The 27,916-nt window shown below is 38.2% G+C and overlaps 1 protein-coding gene across 1 annotated transcript in view; it reads left to right on the forward strand.

Annotated features, from left to right (window-relative positions):
- LOC114654852 (cystine/glutamate transporter-like) overlaps window positions 1-27,916 on the forward strand; it is a 90,367-nt gene that overhangs the window by 22,651 nt on the left and 39,800 nt on the right. Inside the window, 3 exon segments of the mRNA XM_051923992.1 lie at window positions 14,099-14,225; window positions 21,972-22,087; window positions 24,582-24,707. Coding sequence (XP_051779952.1) covers window positions 14,099-14,225; window positions 21,972-22,087; window positions 24,582-24,707 — 369 coding nt within the window.

The following is a 27,916-nucleotide window of genomic DNA, read 5'->3' on the forward strand; positions in this document are numbered from 1 at the left end:
CGCTGTTTTATAAACGAACGCCATATAAGGTCTTCCTTTTTCCTGCTTCGCCAAGGAAAGAGCCTTTTTATTAAATCCAAGGGTTGTTCGCTTTTTTTTTTTGTTTGTTTATTACTATTGTTATAGTTCTGTTTGTATACGACGTTGTCAGTTCAGCACTCAGGTTGTAATATGACCAAGCCGTGCAAGCTTACTGTTAAGAATGCAACGTATAGTTGTACATGAGAAAAGCAATCTTGCCTCAAATCAATGGCAAACTTTGTAGGTCTATGAACTTAATTTAAGTTTAGGTTTACACGGTGCTTTCTTTCCGAAGTACCTGCACTCATGAATATGTCTGTATGCGTCAGTTGCTCAAATCCCCGCGCTTCGCACCAGCGAAGTACTGCTTTTAAATTTTTATTAAGAAGAAAAGAAAACCTTTTAAAATTGAGGGAAAATATACCAATAACAGTTTGTTAAGGATCTGTTTTTTTGTGAAGCTGCGTTCACTCGAGTGATCACTTCGCGCTGACTTGCTGGCTAACCATAAGCGTTACCTGGTAGGTAACCACCCATACAATCAGATTGTGAATCAGACTACGAATGCCGTGAATGTAATTACCCCGATCTACATGCTGTCAAATAAACGAACCACACGCCGTGGCGCAATTTTAGGGGCTTAGCCTCTAGCGCTGACGTCCGAGGTTCTATTCCCGTAAGGGAGTGAAGTGAGCGCTTCGCACCGGCGAAGTACTGCTTTTAAATTTTTATTAAGAAGAAAAGAAAACCTTTTTAAATTAAGTCTTAAAAAGAGCTGTAAAGATATTGACAATAAGCTACGCAAACCCACCAAGACATGCAATCGTTTAAATCAAAGCGCGAGTCGAAAAACACCATCCCATAATATTAGTTAACGATTAACACATTTCTATATGTATTGTAAGCATACAATACAACTGATAATATGTTGCGCTTATTTATCTGGTGTACTGACATTTTTCCGCGTTTAACGGCTGAAATCTAACGTGGTTTGTGCCCTTCAGAATGAAAAGAGTTTGCATTTACCTTTTTAATAAAAGGCGAGCTTTAAGCCTGAGAAATCACCCCGTAAATGCACACGTTTAATTGCACATGTGTTAATATGTATGCTTACACAGTATTAAAAGACACTCAACAAGTACACAGTATTAAAAGACAGTCAACAATTAACGTCATTTACCTTCTACCTACACGGGAAGTTGGAGAATTAGTGATGAGTGAGTCAGTCAAACAGGTTCCAGTTATGACCATTACGCGTAGAATTTCGAAATAAAACCTGCCTAACTTTTGTAAGTAAGCTGTATGGAATGAGCCTGCCAAATTTCAGACTTCTACCTACACGGGAAGTTGGAGAATTAGTGATGAGTGAGTCAGTCAAACAGGTTCCAGTTATGACCATTACGCGTAGAATTTCGAAATAAAACCTGCCTAACTTTGTAAGTAAGCTGTAAGGAATGAGCCTGCCGAATTTCAGACTTCTACCTACACGGGAAGTTGGAGAATTAGTGATGAGTGAGTCAGTCAGTCAGTCAGTCAGTCAGTGAGTCAGTGAGGGCTTTGCCTTTTATTAGTATAGATGGGCGGCACGGTGGCGCAGTGGGTAGCGCTGCTGCCTCGCAGTTGGGAGACCTGGGGACCTGGGTTTGCTTCCCAGGTCCTCCCTGCGTGGAGTTTGCATGTTCTCCCCATGTCTGCGTGGGTTTCCTCCGGGCGCTCTGGTTTCCTCCCACAGTCCAAAGACATGCAGGTTAGGTGGATTGGCGATTCTAAATTGGCCCTAGTGTGTGCTTGGTGTGTGGGTGTGTTTGTGTGTGGCTTGCGGTGGGTTGGCACCCTGCCCGGGATTGGTTCCTGCCTTGTGCCCTGTGTTGGCTGGGATTGGCTCCAGCAGATCCCCGTGACCCTGTGTTCGGATTCAGCGGGTTGGAAAATGGATGGGTGGATGGATGTATGTATATATATATGTATATATAGTATGTATATATATATATATATGTATTTATATGTGTATAGATATATACATTTGATAATACACCAGAATCTGTATGATTTAATTGTTGCTGTGCGTCTTCATAAACTATGGGAGGTTTGTAAGGAAAGAAAGCATGAAGGAAACGAAGCTGCTTTTCGGTGAGGTTGAATTTTTTATCAGCGTTGTGAAAGGGTGCTCCCGGACACAGACAGGCAGACACGTTGCTGTCCATCACCACACGTTTATTTACACTGTCTACTATATAAAACAGTCTCTATGTGCACCACACAACAAACCCCCACCGACTCCCAAAGTCCAGGCTTCCAGCAGCCACTTTCTTCTCCTCACAAACACAACACTCAGAGCCTCTCCTTGCCGCCTCCTCTGACCTCGTCCACCTCCTCACCCGACTCCAGCCTTGATTGCAGGGAGGCGGCTCCTTAAATAGGCAGGCGGCTGCAGACCACACCCGGCCACCTGCCACAGCGTTTAAACTGTCATAGACATGAATTACAGCACCATCATAATAGGTACACACCCAGTGAGTCACTTGTTCAGTAGCTGCAGAAGGTAATATTTCAATATGTTTTACATTTTATGGAATGGGCATTATAGGTATGTCAGGAGTCCACATTAGCAAAACCTTTTGAGGTTGGAAATTTGTATGCGCAGCTAAAATTTCGTTGAATTTGCTCATGTGATCTGTTGATAAATAATCATTATTTACCAACTCATTCATTGCAAAATCTGACAGTGGTAAGATCACTCCTTCCATAACACTAAACACAAATACTAAGTAGACACTACCACTAAATAACGGCAACACCGCCAGGAAGAACACTAAATGAGATAAAGTAAAAGTCTACTAAACTTCTTTATTATAACTGCTTTATTATAGCAGGTGAGGGGACGCTGGCGCACGCTTGCTGTTGCCGCTCCTCCCTGTTAACAACACTTTTCGCAAAATTCGCCTTAATTCTGCACTTTCTTACGCTTGTTTTGTTTCGTTTATTGTACGTATAGTTCGTGGATACAGCTAACTCGAATTGCATGGATTTGGCTTAATATTTACAGATTTTATGGACCCCACTTTACTGGGAACAGCTGAGTCTGTGGATCACGGGACGAGACCTACGAACATTTCTTTGTACCTGGCGATCTAGCACCTCGGGATGATCTGTCTCTGTGATTATATTCGCTATGCTGATCTGCTCCCGTTTCATCTTACAGTACCCTACGACCGGGAACTGATCTGATGTTCATACTAACCTGGTTTATGGCTTATGGCTCCGGGGCGATCATGACCTGAAATTACCAAGCGTTACTGTTTATGGCTGTGTATTGGAACATCCAAATCCTGCTTCCTCCTCCTGCTGTGCTTTCTGCTGCTTGCTATCTCCGCTCACCTACGCTACCACACCCGCCTGTCCTACTGGCTCCATTGTGCTGTGCTTCTACACTGCTATCAGCTAAGTATCACTCACTATTTTAGCGCTTTGAGTACTGAGAAAAGCGCTATATAAATGTAATGAATTATTATTATTTATTATTAAACACTAAAGTACAAAAACGAAGTAGAAAGTAACACTAAACCACAACACCGCCGGGAACACCAGCACACCGCGTCTACTAAACACTAACAAACACTAAGTAGAAACACTAAAGGAAAAAATACTATTCAGTAAGTACCACGTCTACTAAACAGTAAATCAGTAAAGGAGAAAGGACGGCAAGACAGCTGCGGAGCTCAGCGAAATGAAGTGAATGAAATGAGGTGAATGGGAGGGGAGATGAGCACGTGACTCCAACACCCGCCTTAACTCTCCGTCCCTCCACAAACACACAAACACAGCCACACGGATCCCAACTCTCCTTTATATATATAGATTGGGTGACAGATACAGTACATGGTGAGCTTGCGAACTTGCAGCTGAACCGACAGCAGACAACCAACTCCTGCCTGTTTTAACTGAGTTCCCATGCACAGTGCAGTTGGGGGTCCCAGGGTCACAATGTATATTTAAAATCAGCTTGTCACCAAGGACAACTCTTCACACATGCAATGAGTTGTAGATAATGGGAGCTTAGAACTTAACTGACTCAAAATGGCCAAACTTACGGTCATTGGGTCCCTCCTGGACCTGCTACTTTCTGCCTGGTTCCACTCTGATTCCCTCTGGTGAACCTACTGAAGGGGTTCTTAAACATTTTAATGAGAGGACCAAAATAGGAAAATCGGTACCATACTGGGACCCAAGAAGAAGATTATTACCATAATGACAGCAAAGCCATACTTTGGCAAATAACAATGGCCATATAATAAAAAACAGTAAATGTTTTGTTTCGATTTAAGTATATTTTTCACATGAATATTACAAAAAGAGAAAAGCAAACATATTGTTAATATAATAATTATAACTGAAAAAAGGGAACAGATTCCCAAGTTATATCACTGCCAGTATAAATCCTTAGTGTGGGCTTAAATCTGAGAGAAATAAATTCTTTATAACAGGCCTGGAGTGAGGATGTGATCATTTTTGAAAGGACAGTATGAAGAGTCATTTAGCTTAGTCCACTTCATTCATGGAGCTGGAAAAGAAGTAAAATGGTAAACAAAAAAACAATGCATTTTTCTAAATGAGTTCTCAAGTAGTTCAACATGCCATTTTTATTTAAAAATAGAGTAAAAGGATGCATGGCATGTATGTAGTATTTGTCTTTTATTTGGGAGACAGGATATATCTTCATAAATAATTCAGCAAAAAAATTTGAAATGCTTAATGCTACCGATTGACTTCTTGTTGAATCATTAACAGCTCCGTTTTACAACACTTCACACCCTTTTCATGTTTTCTGGTGTTCTTTCAGTTCTCAATGGTTCAACAGACATGTCCTCCACACTGCCAACAAATTGAGATTTTTCAAGTGAATAAAAAGTAATGTTATAAGAAACACTTCTTCATCCATAAGGCGCAGTAAACTTAATGCAAAATTATCTTTGCACCTGACTAGTTGCTCACAGTCACTGAAACTGAATCTAATATTACTACAACACACACACATATATATATATATATATATACAGTAATCCCTCCTCCATCGCGGGGGTTGCGTTCCAGAACCTCCCGTGAAAGGTGAAAATCCGCGAAGTACAAACCATATGTTTATGTGGTTATTTTTATATTGTCATGCTTGGGTCACAGATTTGCACAGAAACACAGGAGGTTGTAGAGAGACAGGAATTTTATTCAAACACTGCAAACAAACATTTGTCTCTTTTTCAAAAGTTTAAACTGTGCTCCATGACAAGACAGAGATGACAGTTCTGTCTCACAATTAAAAGAATGCAAACATATCTTCCTCTTCAAAGGAGTGCGCGTCACGAACAGAAAATGTCAGAGAGAGAGAGAGAAAAAAGCAAACAAAAATCAATAGGGCTGTTTGGCTTTTAACCCCTTAACCGCCCTCTGCCGGATATATCCGGCGCCGTTGTTTTAATGCTAACGCCATACTGCCGGAATTATCCGGCACATTTGCCTGTGGTTATATGAATGCCTGGCAAGTAGTATAACTTCCGGTTTGGCGTGGGTATTATTACTACGTTGTATTTCGACAAGTCTGTGGTTTCTTGGCCGGTCATGTGACGTGATTCGCATGTGACATCTGTGAATATGGCGAAACGTAAACTGACTTCAAGTGAGGCTTTGCAGGCGATTTTGGACAGTTCAGATCATGATTGTAGCAGTTCTGAAGAAGATTTTAGCGACAATGATGAGCAGCAACGTGCGCTGCATGATACTGTAAATGAAGACGCATCGGATGACGGCGCTGAGTGGGTGTATCCCCAGCACCTCAGCTGGGCTGCTGCCCGTGGTGAACTACCTTTTCTGCATCCGTTTGAGGCAACGTCTGGCTTCATTGTTGATGTAAACAATTACACTGCTGAGCAGTTTTATGAGCTGTTTGTGTCACCTGATTTGATCAGACATTTTGTTCATCAGACAAATCTGTATGCAGCACAGTTCATTGAGAAAAATCCCAATTTACCTCCACATTCCCGTGTTCGTGCTTGGTTTGACACTGATGAAAACGAAATGAAAAAATTCATTGGGATCTTGATGTTGATGGGAATAATCAGAAAACCAGATATTGAGATGTACTGGTCTACAGATCCTATGTATGCAACACCTATTTTTGCAGCTGTCATGACACGTAACCGATTCTCTTTGCTGCTGAAATTCTTTCATTTGAATGACAACAGAAATGAGCCAGATAAGAAAGATCCAAACCGCGACCGCTTGTTCAAGCTACGTCCTTTGATTGATCATTTATTTGAAGCATTTCAGTTGCCCTACATGCCAGGACCGTCAGTTGCAGTTGATGAAAGTTTATTGTTGTGGAAGGGCCGCTTACAGTTTAGACAGTATCTACCATTGAAAAGGGCACGGTTTGGTATCAAGATGTTTTGCTTAGCTGAGAATTCAGGTTACATTTATAGATTTCGTATATACACTGGCAAAGAGGATCCTATGACTAGTATTTCAGCAGTGTTGCCAGATGAATGTAAGGACTTTGGACTGTCAGAAAAAATTGTTGTGTACCTTGCCCTAACACTATTGGACAATGGGTACACCATTTGGATGGATAACTGGTACTCCAGTTGTAGGCTGTTCCATTACCTTCATCACCGTAAAACTACAGCATGTGGCACAATTCGTTGTAACAGGGTCCCTCCAGAAGTTCGCAATTCAGCGCCAGCACGGGGTCAGCACATTGCATACCGCAGTGGCCCATTGCTGTGCCTGAAATTTCGTGACAAAAAAGATGTGCACATGCTAACAACTCAGCATAATGAGTCTGTGCAGGAGGCTCCCCGCAGAAGAGGACGCCCATCACCTACTGATGTCCGTTACAAGCCTCAATGCATCATTGAGTATAACAGCAACATGGGTGCTGTTGACAAGCAGGACCAAATATTGGAACCCTATTCGGCTGCAAGAAAAACTATGAAGTGGTACAAAAAGTTATCAGTTCATCTGCTCCAAATGGCAATGTTAAATGCTCACATTTTGTACCAGAAAAATGGAGGCACAAAAACATTTCTGCAGTTTGAACATGACGTCATTGCAGCCTTCATTTTCTCTGGTGAGGAACAACATACAGATAGAGTAGAGGCAGTGGTGAGGCTCACAGAACGTCACTTTCCAGACAAACTGGAACCAACACCAACTTGGACCAAGCCACAGGCACGCTGTCGCGTATGTTCAAAGAAGGGTCAGCGTAGAGACGTCAAGACCTTCTGCTCAAAGTGTCCCAGCAATCCAGGACTTTGTGTAGTTCCCTGCTTTGGCCTGTGGCACAGCAAATTCAAATACTGGGAATGAAATTATGATTGACTGAACTAATTTTGACTTTTGAATTACTTTTGACTGTTCCGTTTTGTTGTAGACAATAAATCCAGAAGCCTGAGAAAAGGTACATTTTGTGTTTTATTATGTGTTTGCCCATTTCTAGAACTTGCACAACATTTAGTGGTCAATACTGCTTGAATAAATATAAAAAATGTAAAAAAAAAATGTAAAAAAGTAAAAAAACGAAAATTGTTCAGATTTCGCCTGGCGTGGGGAATATTTAGGGAGTTGGCGGTTAAAGGGTTAAGTATGCGAAGCACCGCCGGACAAAGCAGCTGCAAGGATGTACAATGTAAAGGTAGTCTTTCAGCATTTTTTAGAGGAGCGTCCGTATCCTCTAGGCCAGTGTGCAAACAGCCCCTCTGCTCACACCCCCCTCCGTCAGGAGCAGAGAATGTCAGAGAGAGAGACAGAGAAAAACAAACAATCAAAAATCAATACGTGTCCTTCGAGCTTTTAAGTATGCGAAGCACCGTGCGGGAAGCATGTCGCTTGACAAAGCAGCTGCACAGAATGGAGCAACGTGAAGGTAATCTTTCAGCATTTTTTAGACGAGCGTCCGTATCGTCTAGGGGTGCGAACAGCCCCCCTACTCACACCCCTTCCGTCAGGAGCAGAGAATGTCAGAGCAAGAGAGAGAGAGAGAGAGAAAAGCAAACAATCAAAAATCAATACGTGCTGTTTGATCTTTTAAGTATGCGAAGCACCGTGTGGGAAGCATATCAATTGACAAAGCAGCCATATGTAAGCCCAGCAAGAAAGAGAGCAATGTGAAGGTAATCTTTCAGCGTTTATTGAGGAGCGGCCATATCCTCTAGGGGTGCAAACAGCACCCGTGCTCACAATATATTTGAGTTTTATTTAATACGTAATACGCACTCTGGTTGGGTAGCTTCTCAGCCATCTACCAATAGCGTCCCTTGTATGAAATCAACTGGGCAAACCAACTGAGGAAGCATGTACCAGAAATTAAAAGACCCATTGTCTGCAGAAATCCGCGAACCAGCAAAAAATCCACAATATATATTTAAATATGCTTACATATAAAATCCGCGATAGAGTGAAGCCGCGAAAGTCAAAGCACGATATAGCGAGGGATTACTGTATATATTTTTTTCATGGTCGGAACTGGAGTTTGATACAGCCCTGTTGGGTTTCGTGGGTGCTGAGCCCTTGGATGCAGCTCTTCTGTCACACCAAGAAGTGCTGGAGGAAGTAGGTCAACGAGCACCTGGAGCACTTCCAGGTGCCTTATAAAAGCAGCTAGAAGACACTACTCAGGAAGCCAGAGTCGGGAGGTGGAGGACAAACCTTGCCAGGAGGAGTAGAGGCAGTCAGGAAAATAAAAGAAGGAAAGAAAGAAAAAAGGGACTGAGTATTGTGTGCCATTTGGTGCTGTACTGTGCTGTGGGGAGCAAAGGAAGTACCCCATATGTAAATAAACCGTGTTCTGTGTAGCAAACTTGTGTCCAGCCTGTCTGTTGCAGGGTCTGTGTCTTCGCTATATATATATGCAGATCAAACCCTATTGTCTCAAAACAATAACTTGGTAATTGTCACATTCTCAGGTTGCATAAGTTATTCTAGCTTTGATATTTCCTTCACCACTACATGATGCATGTGTCATTCTCTTTTTGCTCCCCCTTCCTTATAAGTGTCTTTCCATGTCAGTCATCTAAGTTTGTTTGTGTCATGAATTATGTGAGAGATGGTGATATTGTGGGGAATGTCTATTTTATTTTCATGAAATAGAAATGAAGGCAATGTTGTTGTTTTGCATACTGCCACAATAAATGAAATGCTAAATAGAGGGTTGTATATCACTTACCACAGAATTCACCCTTGGACAGACTCACTGCTTTACTGCATTAATACTGTATATACTTCAGTCTAATCGCATAATTTCAAATTTACCATAGTAAGCCCATACCATGGGATTTAGATGCAAGTACCAATGTAAATATGCCATGATGCCATGTACACTTATAGTATGGTATGGTACAGTCTCCAAACTGTACTACGGTAAACATACCATGGTTACCAGTTTCATTTACAACCTTTATTATAGTTCTCACTATACAACTGAAATCACCCCTACTGATGTACCATTCAAGAGAAGAGAAAAAAGTAAATCTATCAAAAGAAAAAAAAATTAATTCCAAAATAACCTTTCACTGATATGGACAAAAACTTTTTCAAAATTTTGTTTCACAAAGCTCTTTACATTTTTAATTCTACAACCTCTTTCATGCAACCTCCAGTATAAAATAGGTTATGATATATTAGTGGAAAAAAGAAATACTTACTGAAATATCACTTCTATTGAAACATGTTTTATCCATTATTAAAAGTCTTGAAAAGATTATACAAATCTTTTCCATTTATTGGTTTAAACTCTATTAATAGTCCATTTCTTAGAGGAAAGTTTCCTGAAGTCAAAAGCAAAAAATCAATATAATATTATATTCTATGGTATATGCATATTCAGTTTAGGTCCGTGGAACATTTTTTTCAAAATATGGACAAAAGAACCACAATGTTGAAAACGTACAGTAGATTTTCTGTTTCATGATTTTGACTCATTTACTATAACTTTTACTCTAATGTTTAGCAATTAATGTACTGTAATACATACCAAAAATTTTTTCATCATGTTGACCATCTTACAGCTCTTTTCGTAGGTCTTATTCCTGTGATCACCAGCTCCTACCACCTGCCAAAGTATACTCCGGATAGTCCAAGAGCATGTGAATGCAGCCTTACGTTAAAACTTGGCAAATATCATTCACTATAATTCAACACCTTGAAATTCTCTCTTGGTCCGCTAAAGCAGCTTTCCGTAGTCCGTCTCTTACTGAAAAAACTCTTTGATGTTGTGCATTGATTGGGTAATTATATTCCATCATTGGCATATACAGAGATACAGTAAATAGGAGTTACGGGTAAATTTTAAAGCTGATCATAATACTTCAGTTTCTTTCAATTTTGTGATTATGCAGAGTTTGTCAATTTCTTTAAACAATTTAAATGGAATGAATTGTACATGTGTATTAATTTTAACATTATATTTTAGTATTTTAATTCAATTAAAATCAACTACGTAGGGCATTTTTATTGGGATGTACAACTTTGTCTAAGGCATTGATAAACTAGGTTCTCCCAGGCTGTACTTAGAAAGCCTTTAGACTCCTGGGGCCTCATGTATAAATGGTGCGTACGCACAGAAATGTTGCGTAAGAACGTTTCCACGTTAAAATCGCGATGTATAAAACCTAAACTTGGCATAAAGCCACGCTCATTACCCTGGCGTACGTAAGTTCTCCGCTCAGTTTTGCAGACTGGCGGCACCCAGTGTCAAAACAGTGCTACTGTTCCTGTGTGGTTACTCTTCCTTTTTCAGATCCACATCCCTGACGCGGCCTTATAAATACACTGAAATTAACCACTTATTGTTTATTAGTTTAATGCATCTGATTTTAATTAACCAGTAACAATATAATGGTCCACGGAATGGTCAAACTATTCCAAATACCATAACTGCTTTAGCGTTGTTACTCTCACTGCACCTTCTTTTACTTCTTTCAGCCGCTGCCGTTAGAGGTTGGCACAGTGGATCATCTTTTTCCATATTACTCTCACTGCACCACTCAGAGCAGCTGATCGGAAAGAGGATTATCAGTAAACAGCATAAAGCACACGCTGCCTCAGCCATGCTTCCTATTTGAACTGCTTCTCACACGGCAAACGCTTCAAAACCTTTCCTGTACGGACCTCACGGTTCAGAAAGAGTTTCATCCCAAGAGGTCTAAATGCAATCAATCTGTCCATCAAGTGCTCCTTGTAGAACTGTTTGTACATATAAGTACAATCACCTCACTGTAAACTTGCACTACAGTTATAATATTGCACAACCTGAGCCACTTTATAAAGCGCGTATTTACATATGATGACGATATCATTTTTAAGATAAAATGCAGCAAAATATGTTTATTATATTACTGTATACAGATAAAACTTTAACTTCATTTAAATAATCTAAATTGTTAATAATTAAAGGACACGGTGTCGCTGCGGTAGCACGGATTGTTCCTGCCTCGCACTGTATGATTTACTGGGACTGGTATGAAGGATAGAATAATTAAACATGTACTATGAAGATATTTCAATGTTCCTTAAACGTTTTGAAGAATCTGCATTATAAGCTTACAGATGGCTTAACGTCTATTACAGAGCTGATTGTGTGGCGATTGGGTGTTTGGAGAAAGAAAAGGAAGGACAGGAATTGGGGGTTAGTACGTTTGAAAGAGACAGCACTGCTGTAATAAATTATTTCATCGAAGGTCGCGCATAATCACTGCGTCACCTTGTTTCCATGTTTAATAACATGCTTTAACTCCTATTGTCATGAAAATTACATCAAGTATACTGTACATCTCAGTATTTTAATTATTCAGAGAGCTGTAATATTATGAATGTAATGGATTCTGTGTCCTGTTGGAGGAAGAGAAAGCCGGTAAGCATGGTGTGATTCACACACATAAAGCACATAGAAGATCAAATACAAAACAAAGCATTTAACGTGCAACTTTAGTTATGATGGGATTTGAGAAACTAGTAAATTAAATGATTTTAAGATGAAGTTTATGATGTTCTACTTTAATGACAAAATAAACTACGTGATCAAAGTGGAAATTTTGAGATCAAAGTTGACATTTCATGCTTTTTCCCACTGTGTGCCTATTTTTTTTCTCTGTACCCTAATAAGCTTTCATATGAAACTCAGACGGTGGGCTACGACTCGGCTTTTCACGGTGAATTTGATATCTGACAACTTCTTTTTTATTTTGGGCACTGTGCGACTTTGTAAACTTGAGCTTTCGAGTTTCTCTGACACTCTATGTCACTCGATCAACTTTCTTTTCTTATTTATACCACTGTTTAAACCAACAAATAGTACGTTTTCCTTGCCTCCACTTGGTATTCACTGAAATTCTTATATTTTCCCCCATGCTTTTCCCATTGTCTTTTCACAGAAGGCTGAGCTGAAGAGCTATTTATATTGATTTGCATATTCAAAGAGGCGTAATTCTGGGAGGAGTTGGGGCGGGACAGCAGGCGCGTGCACATGCGTTACTTTTCATGCTGATCGGAATTATTGTAGTGGAAGAACGTGGAAGTTTGCGTACGCACAGATTCCTGCATCTGGATTTTTCTGTGCGTATGCACATTCCCACTTTTGTGCTTACGCCATGTTATAGTGTGAGTTCTACGCGCGGCGTTATACATGAGGCCCCTGGTGAGGTTCAATGTTCTTTAAAAGAATCCAATTTTTGTCTTTAAATTGCTTCATGAAGTTTTTTATACAACCAAACTAAAACTGTACTGCAAGTAGTTCTGTACCAATGGCCAGCTCTAGCATGTTTTTCTGCCCTAGGTGAAACTGTAAATGGCGCCCCAAACCTCCTTTGGTTTGAGTGGAATCATCACTGGTAGACCAATACATAGAAACCTGTGGACATTAGAGAGGAGCCAGCACTGGGGAGAGCAAAATATAATATTAGTATAATAACTATAGTAATTTCCAAAATGGTCTTATGGTGTTTTCACATGCTTTTGGAAAGACAGTAAATCCAAATTGCCCAGTTAGAAATTCCGAGTTTGTTCAGCATTCACATGTTAGTTCCGACTCAACAGCTCGGGTTTACTGTCTGTTCACCAGTATGAAGATTATCATTATTAATATTATGGTTGTTGTTCATGTTATTGTTGGATTATTTTCTCTGTTATGGCTGCCCCCCAACGGTTTTTGACATGTCAGCATCTCTGAAAACAAAACCAAATCTATCAGCCAACACGTAAATGAAATAAAGAAACGTACTGAAGATGAGAAAAGTGCATCCTTGAATTTGGAACTGTAGAGTGTCAATCGTTAAGACCAAACATCACTAGTATATGAAAATAATATAAAACAAATAACCGGACAGTCGTAATGACTCAGAGTGTTTGTAATTCAGAGCTTATATTATTAAAAAAACAATTGCAGCCCTAGGTGACTGCCTAGTTCGCCTAAGTGGGAGAGCCAGCCTTGCCTGTATCAATATGGTTATAGACATAAAAATTATAGCTTCAAAAATACCTCCTAAGACAGAAGCCACACTGGTGCAAAGTGTTTCTGTATTCTCATAAAATTTAGTTTGAGTTTATTATTGTTACAAGATGTTTACCAGTTTTGGTGAGCTCTGCTACCTGGTCTTTAATTTAAAACATTATTGTAAAAACTTCCATTGTTCATTTAAAAGAAACCACTGTTGAAAATTGCAATGAATAATGACATCATATAGTTAAAAATGATTTGATTTTTGCAGTGAAATTATATTTGTTTTTGATTCCGAAACCTCAGAAAACAGATATATTGGCCATTATTATTTCCATTTTTTGTTAAATGGTATCACAAATGTAATAACATTACAATGTAAACGATGTACTAAACATTAAGACACAAAAAATGAGAGGAAACCATGCAGTTAATCAAGCACATTTGGTTAATTAATAGTCAATATGCCCCAAAATCATATGTTAGCAATTTTTTTGGAAAATAATTAGGGCCTGTGCTTCAACTATGTAATTTATGAGTATATTTCATATCTGTGAATAATTTTGTCCTCATATTTATATATTTATGCTTGACTTCTAGGAGCACTCTGCTATGCTGAGTTAGGTACAAGCATTAAGAAGTCTGGTGGACATTACATTTATCTTTTGGAAACCTTGGGACCCATGCCAGCATTTCTTCGTCTCTGGGCACAATATGTTTTGATTTGGTAAGTTTCTGTGACACGACCACGCAGATAATATATTTTGTATTGTCTGGTCATTAATGATTAAGGTTTGGCAAGTTCTAAAGACTAATGGACTGATATCTCCATCAACATAAATGTTTAGATTACATCTATGAGGTACTCGATGTGGTCTATGGAGAGTGAGTAGTCAATGCCTACCACCTGGTTTATTTCTGGGGTAGAAAATGTAAAAAGAATACTCCATACTCTCCGGAAAATTTAGAAAAAGATGGAATTCTTCAGGTTGTGTTTTTTACTGTACATCAGAAGATCAAACAAGATTCAATGTTTGCTAACACAGGCACAGATATTATTAAAATAAAATTTTTCATTTGGTATAGTCACACCTTGAGTTATTTCTGTTTTAAAGTGCTTGTGAGGATTCCTCAATTAAATTCTGTCCATCTGGACATATACCAATATATCCCACAAAACAAATAGTATACTTTTAATTTGTTTTGAGAATTTTGCTCAAGAATAAGAATTTTTACGATTAGAATCTCAAAATGTAACATTAGAAACATAAAAAATAACAATCATAAACCTTAAACCTAAACAATGATACAAAATTTGATCTAGGAATCCTGCTGTGTGTTTAGAATCATATATTGCCTATATATATATATATATATATATCTTATATAGTGTATATGTATATATATATATATATATACATATATATATATATATATATATCTTATATATAAACATCTGCGTGTGGAAGTGTGTGTGTCTATCCGGCCCGGAGGTGCGAGGCATCTACAGCATGAAGCCCAGAGAGCCGGCAAGGCGGCCCTAAGTTAACAAGTCAGAAGAAGAATGCGACTCTGTTGCCAAAGTAAAACCACCGAGAAAAGAGAGCTACTCAAGCGAGACAAGCACATCAGCAAAATGAAACCTGTACATCTTTTAGGGCCTTCTTGTCACTAGAGTTTTATGCTGTCTTCTTCTGGAGACTTTTTAATTTCCTACCATAAATCTGTTAATTCTTTAGTCTGTGTTTCATTAAACTGTATTGCAAGTACAGTAGTAAAGTCAAGATCAGCACATTCCCCACAGCCGCTGGATGCCATAACCTTGCCCAACACCCAGTCCATGTAACCATCAATCAAGGTAGGAGCAAGAACATAGCCCTGACGAACCCCACAATCAACTGGGTTAAACGAAGAGGTTCTGCCTCAGCTTTGCACAGCTCACACAGTATTCACAGTGTACAGTCTTTAGAGTCTTGGTGCTCCCTGTTTTGCTATATGGTTGTGAGACATGGATGCTATTCAGTGATCTGGGACAAAGAACGGACTCCTTCAGTACTGCGTCTCTTCAGAGAATCATTGGGTAGTGCTGGTTTGATTTTGTGTCAAATAAGCGGTTGCTCACAGAATCCCGAATGAAGCACATTACCTGCATTGTGAAGGAGCGTCACTTACGGTACTACGGTCATGTGGTGCGATACCTCGAGGGTGATCTTTTTAACAGGATCCTTATTGTTAATCCACATTGTACCAGTGCATGCTGCCTAGCCTGACATGACCAAGTACAGCATCAAGTAAGAACTGACATTTCTACATTTTATATTTAGGAATTATTCTCACTGGTCTGTTTGTCCCTAATAATAATGGTTTATATACAAAGTTAGAGGGTGTTAATGATTCAATAGAGTGAAATGAGTGGCAAAAAGGTATGGTCTTCTAAATAGATCCACAAAAAACAACCTGCCCCAGGAAAATGAGAAGCTTAAGGACAGACTAGACCTCAAAATGAAGATAAGGCTTTAAATTAAAAAAACAATAGCCAAAACTCTAAAACCACACAAAGTATGTTCCTCTGGGGGCTGAAACCATGAAAACTCCAGCTGGGGATAGAGACAAGTTCACAAGAATCTTTACAAATTTGAATGATTTATTAACAAAGAAGGTTAAATAAAGAACAACAGCTCAAAAGAGGTGAAAGGGAAAAAAAGGAGTTGCCTAAAAATCAAACTTCCAAAAACATCAAACAAACAGCAATCAAACTCCCAAAAACATAGTCCAATAATCAGAATCGTTAAACAGAGCAAAAAGTAATAAGATTAAAAAAAATGCTGTAATTATAACAACTCATAATACTCACAAGAGACACCAAACCGTCTTCATCAGAGTGCATACGATGCACTGCAGAGGCACTGCATGTCCCATCAGCCTGTAAAGGGCTAGGTGCAGTCCCTCAATGGAGACTGATAGGTGGCCTCGCGTCTTGGTGAACCACCCACAAAACACAGGGAACATAAAGGCTTAAAGAAACAGGGTATAAATATTGTTAAACATAACAAAAACAATAATACATTAAATATATTAAATAATAACAAACAAATATAACAGTATTAATAGAAATAATCATAATAGATATTTGTAATTGAAAAATTAATGAAAAAGACAAGTAAGGAACCCCAGTCAGAACATTACAGATGTAATGTTAGGTTATGCCTAGAGAAAGACAAGGTTTCATTATGTTGGAAAATTCAAATCAGCTCCAAGAAAGAACTGCTCATTTGGCTGTCAACTCCACCAATAATTCTCATTCCCAGGTATAAAATAGCCTCACCCTGACAAGTATAAAAACTGTAGTCAAATTACACACACAATGATTATTCACATTATAGATACATCACACAGATTAACATCAGCTGCTGAGTAGTTGCTGATATATTATTCAAGTCAAATTTCATTAACTACTAATAGTAACCAATGGTTTAATTCATGTGCTTTTTCTCTGCATCTTCATATCAATTGACAATTGTTAGTATCTTCTAGCCAAGAAAAGGGTAAGATATTGTAGTTTGTTTTAATGACATTAGTAATTATTCACATTTATGGAAGGAGGACTACATTTCTATGCATTACAGTGTTAAATAGGCATCCACAGAAAACCTCCAAGAATTCTTCTTTGTCAATATGACTACAGAAGTTCCACAAAATCACTCATAGCTTTTGATAAAAGCTAGATAGAATTCAGTTAAACAATTTTATGTTCTGGATATCACCCTTCAGTGGGCTATTAAACTGGTCGCTCAGTGTGCATCTACTGCCATCGCTATTACATCCCAGTGGTGCAACTCAGAGGACAATTTTCAGAGACTTATTGGAAAGGTAAATGATTTTTCCTATTGTCACAAACAGTCCTTAAAAAGCTTTCATTTAAATGCAACAATTATTTTTCTTTGTTCCTTTAGAATGTCTATAATACCAAAAAATGTACTTTTGGCCACTTGTTTTGGTTCAAAGATATGTATCTTCCCTTTGTAACTTCATTTAATGCAACTACAATCATATTCTTTTGTTTCTTACCAAAATCCTGTATTCCTCATATAGCGTTTATTATTTTTTCTTTCCCTATTTCAGTAGATCTATAGAACATCTTTTTTATTAGCAAATGGCCCCTGATCTGATGAACTAAAATGTCAAGTACTGAGTAGAGTATTTGATCTGTTAGACTAGTGAAACAGGCACTGGGACACATTATAGCAAGAGATAAAAATATGTATATATATTTCCAGACTCATTTCAGTTGCAGGTGGTGTGATAGGAGTTGCCACTCGAATAGCAGCTCTCCAAACCGAGAATGACCAAGGAGGTTAAAATTCACAAAACACTGAATCTTTTCAACCTCAAAGGCAGAGCCAGTCAATCCATTAGGCAACATAGGTGGCTGCCTAGGACAGCATCATCTGAGAGGCAACATTTCTGGAAGTTAAGGGGTGCTTGCTGCAGACACCCCTACAGGATCATAGAAGTATGATAATAATGGCTATGGCATGTACACAAAAGGGCAACTGTTTGTATTTCTGAAGGTACGTGCAGCCCAGATACCAAGCGGGATCCCAACCTATTCGGTCGACAAACTATGATGATGTTGAGTGTGTGCCATTACATTCTGGGCACCATTTATGAAAGTAAAAGTGTGTACACACTGTACGTGCTCCTTACATCCATGGAATTTATACAAAAGGATACCATTTATGGTATTGAAGGGGCACTCACTCCGGACACCAATGGGAAGACATGTCATTGACGTCCAATAACACTGGCTACCTGCTATGGACAACAAAGGGTGACATCCATCCACCCCATCTAGGCATCCAAATGGGCTTCTACTGGCATAGCTCAAAGGGATACAAGATTGAACATTTAAAGAAAAGCAAATAAATCCCTATCACCTCTTCAGAACGTCTTGGTCTTCAGGGACTCATAAATTCTCATGGAAAGGACTTTTTATTTGCATGATTTGAGCAAGCAACTGGAAAACAGACATGCAACACGAGTAATTTGAGATTTTTCTTTTTTTTTCCTTGAACGTTTTTCACAATGTTTGCCAGTGTAGAGCACTACTCACTATTGACTCCTGTTATGTGATGAACTTCTGTTTCTCCATTCTGAATGAAAACATGAATTATTTTTTTTTTCTCAGCTGCCATTACAGTACATAAGAGTAAGTAAAATATAAAAATATATATTATTTTGGGGTGTATTCCTTTAAAGCACTTCTAGGATAAGCTACAAGAGGAGGTAGTTCTTTTCAATTGAGTTGACAGTCATCAACCATACTTCCTAAAAACATCTTCAGTTCCTTGTTTAGTCTTTTTACTTGAGTAAGTTACCCTAATGTTAAATTTAATTGTTTGCCAATCTTCATGCAGAAGTATTTCTAGAATTTAAAGGTAAATTGTGGATCATGATCTAAGATTATTCTTTTAAGAAAGCCATGCAACCGATGCAAACATATTTCTGATAAAGGCCATTACCGGTTCTTGGCCTGTTGGTAGTTTCTTAAGTAGAATAAAATTCATGGCTTTAGACAATCTGTCTACAAATTAACTTTCTCTAATTCTCGGTCCACTCAGATGAAATTGGTTTCTGCGATCTATGTCTTTTCAAACAAGGCTACCTTAAAGTCCTTGCACCACTCAGTCAATTTGGGAACATGGATATAATTTTTAAGAACATTACTTTTGCCTTTAGGAATGCCAGTCAAAATAACAAGAAGTTTGACAAACGGGAAGAGACAATTCACTACATCAAGCTTTTTTATTTAGCTAATAGCTAAACTGTCCGAATACCTAATCCAGATACTTTTTAAAGGTTGTCAAGATTTATACTTCGTCTACATGTCTTGGTATTTTGTTTCGGACTCCCACAACTTTTTATGTAAAGAAGTCCTTGCTGGCTTCAGTCCTGAATGTACTCTCCCTTAATTTCCAATGGTGTCCTAGAATATATAATTCTCAGTTAAGCTGAAAGAATTCTACTGGATCTACTTATTTACTGGATCTACCAATTTACTTTATCTTGTATGTTATAACAATGTCTTTGATAACTTTTAAATACCTTGATTAGGTCCCTATGTATCCACCTCTGCTTGAGACTAAACCAGTTTAATGCTCTGAGTCTGTCAGAGTACAACATGTCCTGGGATGCATCTAGTTGGTGCTCTCTGTACAGTTTCAAGTGCTACTATGTCTTTCTTGTAACGTGGTGACCAGAATTGCACACAGTACTCCAGATGTGGTCTTACTAGAGTACAATTTAGTCTGAGCATAATATCCCTTGATTTATATTCAACAGATTTAATGATATAACCTAATATTTTATTTGTCTTTTTAATCAATTCTGCATATTGCTTAGATGATGAAAATGGGTCAACATAAACCCCTCAATTCTTTACAGAGGATGCTACTTGTAGGGCAGTGTCTTCCATCTTGTATTTCTAATTGACGTTCTTTTTTGCCCACATGTAGCTCTTTACACCTTTTCACATTAAGCTGCATTTTCCAGTTTCCTTGACTCAGTTGTGCTATTTGGGGCTGTGGGGTGGGGTGGGAAGGGGTGAAAAGGGGTGGGTACTGTAGGATATGTGTTTTTTATATTGTATTGACATTTTTCAACTTACTGTTAATTGTATTTTTATATTTACTTAATAAAAATTTGATTTAAAAATTAAAAATCTATCTATGCTCACTAAAACTGAAGTACAACCATTTAAGGGAGGAAGATCAGTAATACAATCCATAGAGAGTTCATCCCTTGGTTTAACTGGAAAATAATCTGTTGCAGTAAGCTACACATTCATATAGAGACTCTCTTAGTTCCTACTCATCTCAACAGTTCACTATTAGACTGAGAACTGAGAACTGTAGGCCACTGCAGTAACCTAACATCGAGCTCATTAGCATGTGGAACCAGCTTGTGGCTGTACAGGGATACATATGGCTAGCGAAACAAAGTTTAGGTACCTGTGGCACTCAAATTACAGGAACACATTCCTCACCCCATTATTCTTCAACAACCAGCCTGTACCATGGACATAAGAATAGATGGGTTAATGGATTCACACATTTCACGCCAAGTTCTAACCAACCTTTTGCATGTCACAGTAGCAGCTGAGATTTGTTAGACCCAGTAACATGTTTCCGGTCTTCAATTGTCCAGACTCTAATGTATTAAAATTTCAAAAGGGCAGCTGTTTCCCAGATGATGAAACCACTACATCTGGCATCAACAATCATACAACACTCAAACTTGCCTAGATCATTTGTCGAACAGCAAATAAACCTCCTGACCATTTCTTCTGGCTATATAAGTGGAGCTGCTGCCACATTATTGGCTATTTTTTGAAGAGGAGGTTATTTGTATTAATGAGCAAGAGATCTCTAAAAGCAGACCAGGGAATGAATGAATGTAAAAATATAAAACAATATTTTGAAGTATTAGACTGAAATGTAATACTTAAAAGTTTTTGAAAAGAAATATACCAAAAGCAACAATAGATTATTTTGATCATATATTTTCTTATCCTGCATTGCAAATAGAGCTGCCAGTTTATGCTTCTGACCCTGAACTGGATTAAGTGGGATTGATAAAAGATTATTAAATATTCCTGATCATGCAAGACATTACACTGACAGTGGTTCCAGATAAAATATAGTTCTTAACCTATTTGTTGACAACGATGACTTTATGCCGTGCCTTGGTTTAGATATTTTGCCCACTTATTTTTCTTTTATTTGCACTGAAGGACAATGTGAAGGAGCATCCTGATCACGTTCTGTATGACACCTTAAAGTTATGTACTTCATGTTACGGGCACGTAAACGTGTCTGTGTATGTTGCTTAAGAATAAAAGTCATTTATTGTGACATAAATGTGACTGTGAAATTGTTGTTCACATTTGTGTTCACTGTGATTAACGTAAAGTCTCTATAATTATTTTCATCATATCTAAGACTTTGTTACAGATTGGTTTTGGTTTTGATCTGTTTTGGATACATTATATCAGTCAGCAGTGATAGCCCTTCACTCACTGCACTGTATATTCTTTCTCCACCTACATTGTGTGTAGCAATTTGCTGAACTCTTAAGCATAAAGTGTCAACAACACACTATATTTATGATAATAAAAATGCTACTTAAAGGTACTTTTTAAATTCCATATCCGGTTGGGATTAGCTACCGTAAATAAATGCCTTGCAGCCTGTGAGGCTAAGAGGAAATACACCCACTTTGTGTAACAATGCCACAGATTTGCTTCTTAGCTACCAGTTTCAGCATGTACATTGAGCAGTCTGTAGACAGTTACTGTGCAGTCAAAATTTTGTCTCAGATAAAATAAAAAGCAGAGGAATTAAAAAAAAAGATTTAGAAGAAAGGCTGCACTGCTTCCCTCCCTAACATTTAATTATTTGTTGTTTTTGTCTAGGCCTGGGGCATCATCTGTGGTGGCTTTGGCATTTGGCCGATATATTATTGAACCTTTCTTCAGCCCTTGTCCAGCACCAGAAGTACTCATTAAAATGGTTAGCATAATTGGAGTCTGTAAGTAATCATTTGAGTTTAATGTGATCTTTTCTTCTTGTCTGCCTTAATCAAAATTTTAATTATATACACACTGAAAAGACAAAGAGTTGTTGCTCAATCCAGCCACCTCAGTCCTGAACAGAAGAGAAACTAAAGGAAATGATTAAAGTAGTCCTTGTGGTCATAGTTATTCTAGAGAGCAGTTTATCCTGAAAAAGTACTGTACTACCTCAGAGTCGGGGCTCTGTCCTCGTATACAGTAGGTCCCAGATGACATCTGCGCCATAGTGCGTCATATAATTTAAGAATAATCTATCTTGGTTTGTGCTCAACCAATTGTGCTGGCATCTCAACACCTTATTGACCTTCTTAATAGCTTCTGTACATTATCTAGACAATGACTAGTCTATGAAAACTCTACAGTCTTTCCTTTTATTTTATTTTATTGTAATTTCTTGGGCTAATTTATGTTTTTGAATACACTTTTGTTTTCTTCCTTTTTGTATTTTATTATTGAATTATTAGGACTATCTTGTTCATTTAGTATTTGTTATTATTATTTTATTAGTGAATATCTTTGTTTATTGGATTTAAACACTGCAGCTGTGGGGACAGACTTTAGACTTTATAAAGCTGTTCTGACACAGAATGGAAAAAATGGGCACATGGGAATAAAGATGTTTAACAAGAACCAAAGCTGAAAAAGAAATTCAGAATAATCCAGCATTATATACAAAATGTAATCTGAAGCTCAAAGTCAAAAAACAGTACGTAAATTTCTAACTAACGGAAACTTCACACATAGGATTAGTTCTATTGTTTGTACTCGCAATCTCAGACAACCGCTAAATTTCGGACAACAACCTTTGTACAGTTTAACTCATGATGTATCATTTCACGCACGTCCTGTCATTTTACTTGGCAAAATGGTAGCATCTGCTAACAAAATGAAGCACAAAATGTTAATGCCTGGGGAATCCAAAATGACACCACAGGAGAATTTTAAACAGACAACTTTAACCATAAAAATAAATAAATAAGTAAATATGTAAAGGTGAAAGACTCCCAGTAGCAAAATGCTTGTTGACCAATGAATTAAGCATACTATATATGAGACTGAATTGACTGGACTAACATAACTTGCAGATTAATATTATTATTATTATAAAAAAAGACATTATCAACCAGCAGCTAAGCAGTATTTAAGCTAATTAACTACACAGGTAAGGTACAGTTCCCCTAAAATATATAAACAATAGGATTGACTTTCAAAGGGAACTGTAGTTGATCTGCTGCTGGGTATTTAACAAGGATCATGGTGTGGTATTTAATTTTTACAGTGTATGGAAAGGCTGATTATGCTAGAGAAACCAAGAACAGGGCAGGATTGTGATCTGCACCATGCTGAAAGAGGTATTTAGCAGTAAGATGCACAAAAGAGTATGCATTATGGTTTATCTGTATCCAAAGCTGCTTTTGCTTCAGCGTATTTTAAGACTAGAATTAAAATCTTTTGAGATAATTTGTTACATTGTGTATTCCCATTATACAGTAAATCAGTTCCTTTACAAAGTATTTGTTATTTAGATAAATTTAATTAATTTATGGGTTTTAAGTAATATTAACATCTAGTTGGGGAGCTTACTTTAGTTCCTTCTCTCCTTTTATATGGTAATATGAGTATATGAGTCTTCTTGTGGCAGACCACTTGGACCCACTTCAGTTTGCCTGTCAGACAAAGATTGGAGTAAAAGATGCAATTATCTCACTGTGTTCTCACCTGGATAAATCTGGCAGCACTGTGGGTATTTGTTTTTGGATTTCTCCTGCATCTTCAGTACCATCCAACCAACCCTGTCAGAAATATGCAGGTGGATGAGCCTGTGGTGTCCTGGATAAAAGACTATCTGTCGAGCAGACCAATGTTTGTGAGACTCAAGGAGTGTTTCTGATACGGATTTGAGCAACACTGGAGAACCACAAGGAACAGTCCTGAATGTTATGCTATTTGTACATTTTATAACTTGTGTATTTTTGTGGTGCTCATCAATCTCAGCATTTTATAATGGTAACATCATATGGCACACCTCCTTTAAGTCAGAGCCACATAACTGGCAATAGATGTCATAGTCAACAACAATACTTTATTGCCATTGAAAAAATAGAGAAAATGACAGTATACATAAGGAAACATTTAATCTATTTGATGTCATCCAAATGAAAAAAATAATTCCACAAAATAACAAATGTAACAAATAAAAAAAAAAATAACACATCCCAATGTAAAACCATAGTAAAAATGTTGTAATATACTTTCAAGACAATGATTAGTTTGCTTCTGTACTACCTTGATGATTAGAGAAAAGTGTTTTAATGAGAAAGGACCAGAAGGTAAGACATAGACAAATTCGTGCCAATTCATTAACTCCCTGCTGGATACAGTTTTTTTTCCCCTGTCATTTTATTTCTCACATTTATTTAACCACTTTTGTCTTTCTTCATCTTTCCCTAGCGTTTGCTGTGGCTGTGAACTGCTGGAGTGTCAACTGGGCAACACGATTGCAGATACTACTTACCATCATCAAGATGGGGGCCTTGGTCTTAATTATTGTGCCGGGAATGATCAGACTTGCTTCTGGTAAAATAAATGTATTGTTTACTGTTTTTTGCTCTTTTGATCTAAAAATTAACTAGGAAACACTGTTCCTTGATCCCAGGATGTATAGATGCTGACACTAGAAGCCTGCAGTCAGTGATGCCCTGTACCAAGAAAGGGAGAATGGGAATATCTAGGTGCAACAAATATACATATTTTTTGGAAAAATGGCAAGCAGATAGTCAGGACATCTAGGCAGTCAATCTTGGCCACATACATTTTGTATGGTTTTCTCTAGGTAAGAGCAAGTTAGAGAGAAAATGGAATCAGAAGATATATGGATGTATTAATGTACTGTAATAAAGAATGTTCAAGACATTCAAAGAGAATCATAGTCAAAAAACAGAGCGAAGCAGTCAGATACCAGAAAAGCGGCACATCAGCAGGGCCAAACTATGAGATTGTAATTTATAAATTGTAAGTTGTAATTTAAGGGCAGAAAAAAAAGTTTCAACCAGTAAGCTCACAACTAAGTATTAGAGTAATGCCAAGCTTGGACAATGCTGACCTTTAAATCGTCGTGGTAGTGACGTCACATGTCACACACTCCCACTTGTTCAACTTAGTAGCGGAATAGCAACCATCAATAAAATGGTGGCGATCACAATGAAAACAAGAAAATGTTGTGAAGGAAGGTAATTCGTTTACAACACAGCCAAAACCACCTAAAAACAAAAATTAATTTTCCACTAAATTACTTAGCTTCAGAGACCCCAAAAATACTCAAAACATTTTTAAGGAGTCCAAAGAACAGTTGGAAAAAATTAAAACCACAAGCCAAATTATGATAGCCCATCAAATGTGCTGGGATTCTGTCTGTGAAATTTATTAAAATAGGAGCATAAACATTATCAACAGAGACTCAAAAATGGACCCCACCAGTGCACCAAATACTCAGTTCATGCACCATGATGTTTTCACTCCAGTATCTTCTGGGTCAGAGGGATAGTTGTTTCCTTAAGAGGCATTAGCTCTCCGGAAATATGTTCTTTTCAATAGCGGCATTTTAATTAACCTGTATTTAAATAATTATAAATTAAAAAGTTATTATCCCCCCCCCCCCCTCCCCCCAGCATGCAATATGACGGTTACTGGCGGTTTCACGTGGATATCACAAACGGGAAGCTTATGACAGACTCTCAAGCATGTGGGTGTCTTGATCAATGCAGTCTGCCATCTTTCGTTTGCCACGCTGAAAGGATTTTCACCGGACGGAAGACATAATCTTCCGCCCGGCAGCTTCAAAGTGTTGGCTGTAGGTCCATCCTTATATTCTGGTTGCTCCATGTGCAGGCTCCTTCGCTGGATCCAAACAAGGACAGGAAAGGAGTGAAACCCCACCTTCAAAAATACAGGAACAGCACAATGCCTACATACAGTTCTCATTCTCCCAACAAGGATAATGTGCTGACAGAGGACAAAAATATACTGGTCTGTCTTTAGGCTGACTATTCAATTCTCCAGTTGTCTTTGGCTCTCTAGTCCTGTGCTTGGTTCGGCAATTCTAAATGAAGATGCTGTGCCCCTGTGTACCATACTTGGTCTGCCTGTATGAATGAGTCCATAACAGTGGGCACAGAGAACATCAATCCATCCATCCATTTTCCAACCCGCTGAATCCGAACACAGGGTCACGGGGGTCTGCTGGAGCCAATCCTAGCCAACACAGGGCACAAGACAGGAACCAATCCCGGGCAGGGTGCCAACCCACCACAGGACACACACAAACACACCCACACACCAAGCACACACTAGGGCCAATGTAGAATCGCCAATACACCTAACCTGCATGTCTTTGGACTGTGGGAGGAAACCGGAGCGCCCGGAGGAAACCCACGCAGACACGGGGAGAACATGCAAACTCCACGCAGGGAGGACCCGGGAAGCAAACCCGGGTCCCCAGGTCTCCCAACTGCGAGGCAGCAGCGCTACCCACTGCGCCACCATGCCGCCCGCACAGAGAACAGTGACATTAAAATTAATAACAAAACCTACTATAACAATAGTTCAAGGCTTGTAATAAGAAATGCTATAAACGGTACTTAATCATGAGAAATGAAACAGTGAAATTCTGAAGTGAGCAGGAAAGGCCAGGTGATAGGAAGTTAGTACCATCTTTTGCAAATGACTTAAGGACCAGTTTAACTTGGCATTAAATTTTAACCATCATATTTAAACAAATAACCATAATGGTTGTTTACTGTCCACATCAGCTTATTTTGAATGCAACATGCTTTAAAGTAAATCAACCTTTAACAATGGCAAGGAAGTCAAAGCTTAGAGTTACAGTCATGTTTTTATGTTGATTGTTAAATTTTATTTTGTTTTGTCTGTGTGTTCTGCTGTGGAAGCCTATTCCTACCACTCAGTAAAAAATATAGTATTAGCCTGCAAAAGAATTGTATTATTTCTGAAAAAGCAACCTGCTGCTGTTAGTATATTTGGTGTTGTGATAACCTCTGGCTCTCTGTGACCCTGAACCGTGTGGATTAAATGTACTCCACAGTACATTCAGGATTAAATGAATCCTTACAGTGTTTGTTCAGTTCTTGCTAATTGATTGCAGACTATGCACATCCTTAATCTATCCCTCAGTAACCATCAGAGGACATCAGGAGCACATGCATGCACAATGACGTTGACTACCAAAGGCAATAACTTTTGTGAAATAATGCAATAATCATTGTGAAATAATTCAACATTTTTCCAAAATAACACAATGTTTTTTTTTTGAGTGGCAGGAATAAGCTTTTGTATCCTACACTTCTACAGTTCTATTATATTTATTATTATTATTTTAAGCAAAAAGCTATTTCGATCTTGCTTCTTTTACGTATATACAGTGGATGTTCTCTATAAACTGAAAAAAAAAAAAAACTCCAAAGAGGCCTGTAATTCCATTCAACAAATATTTAAAACCTCTGCTCTCTAACATATGGTAGACCAGGCTGAAGTTTTTAATACTTCATTCTAATATAAGAAGTAATGCAGAACTCTGCTGGTGAATCTTTCAGTAGTAATGATCAGTGTCAGAAATCAAGCAATACATGTTGTCAATTTTAGGCTTTTGAATACGGCAAAATAGAATTATTATTAATTGTGTTGTAGTCTGTAATTTTCTCCCTGTCAATATTAATAAATTCTCAGTTCAGCAAAGCATGTGTTTATTTACAGCTGGGGAAGCACTTCTT

The sequence above is a fragment of the Erpetoichthys calabaricus genome, chromosome 1 (assembly GCF_900747795.2).
Source record: "Erpetoichthys calabaricus chromosome 1, fErpCal1.3, whole genome shotgun sequence".
Classification (NCBI taxonomy): domain Eukaryota; kingdom Metazoa; phylum Chordata; class Cladistia; order Polypteriformes; family Polypteridae; genus Erpetoichthys; species Erpetoichthys calabaricus.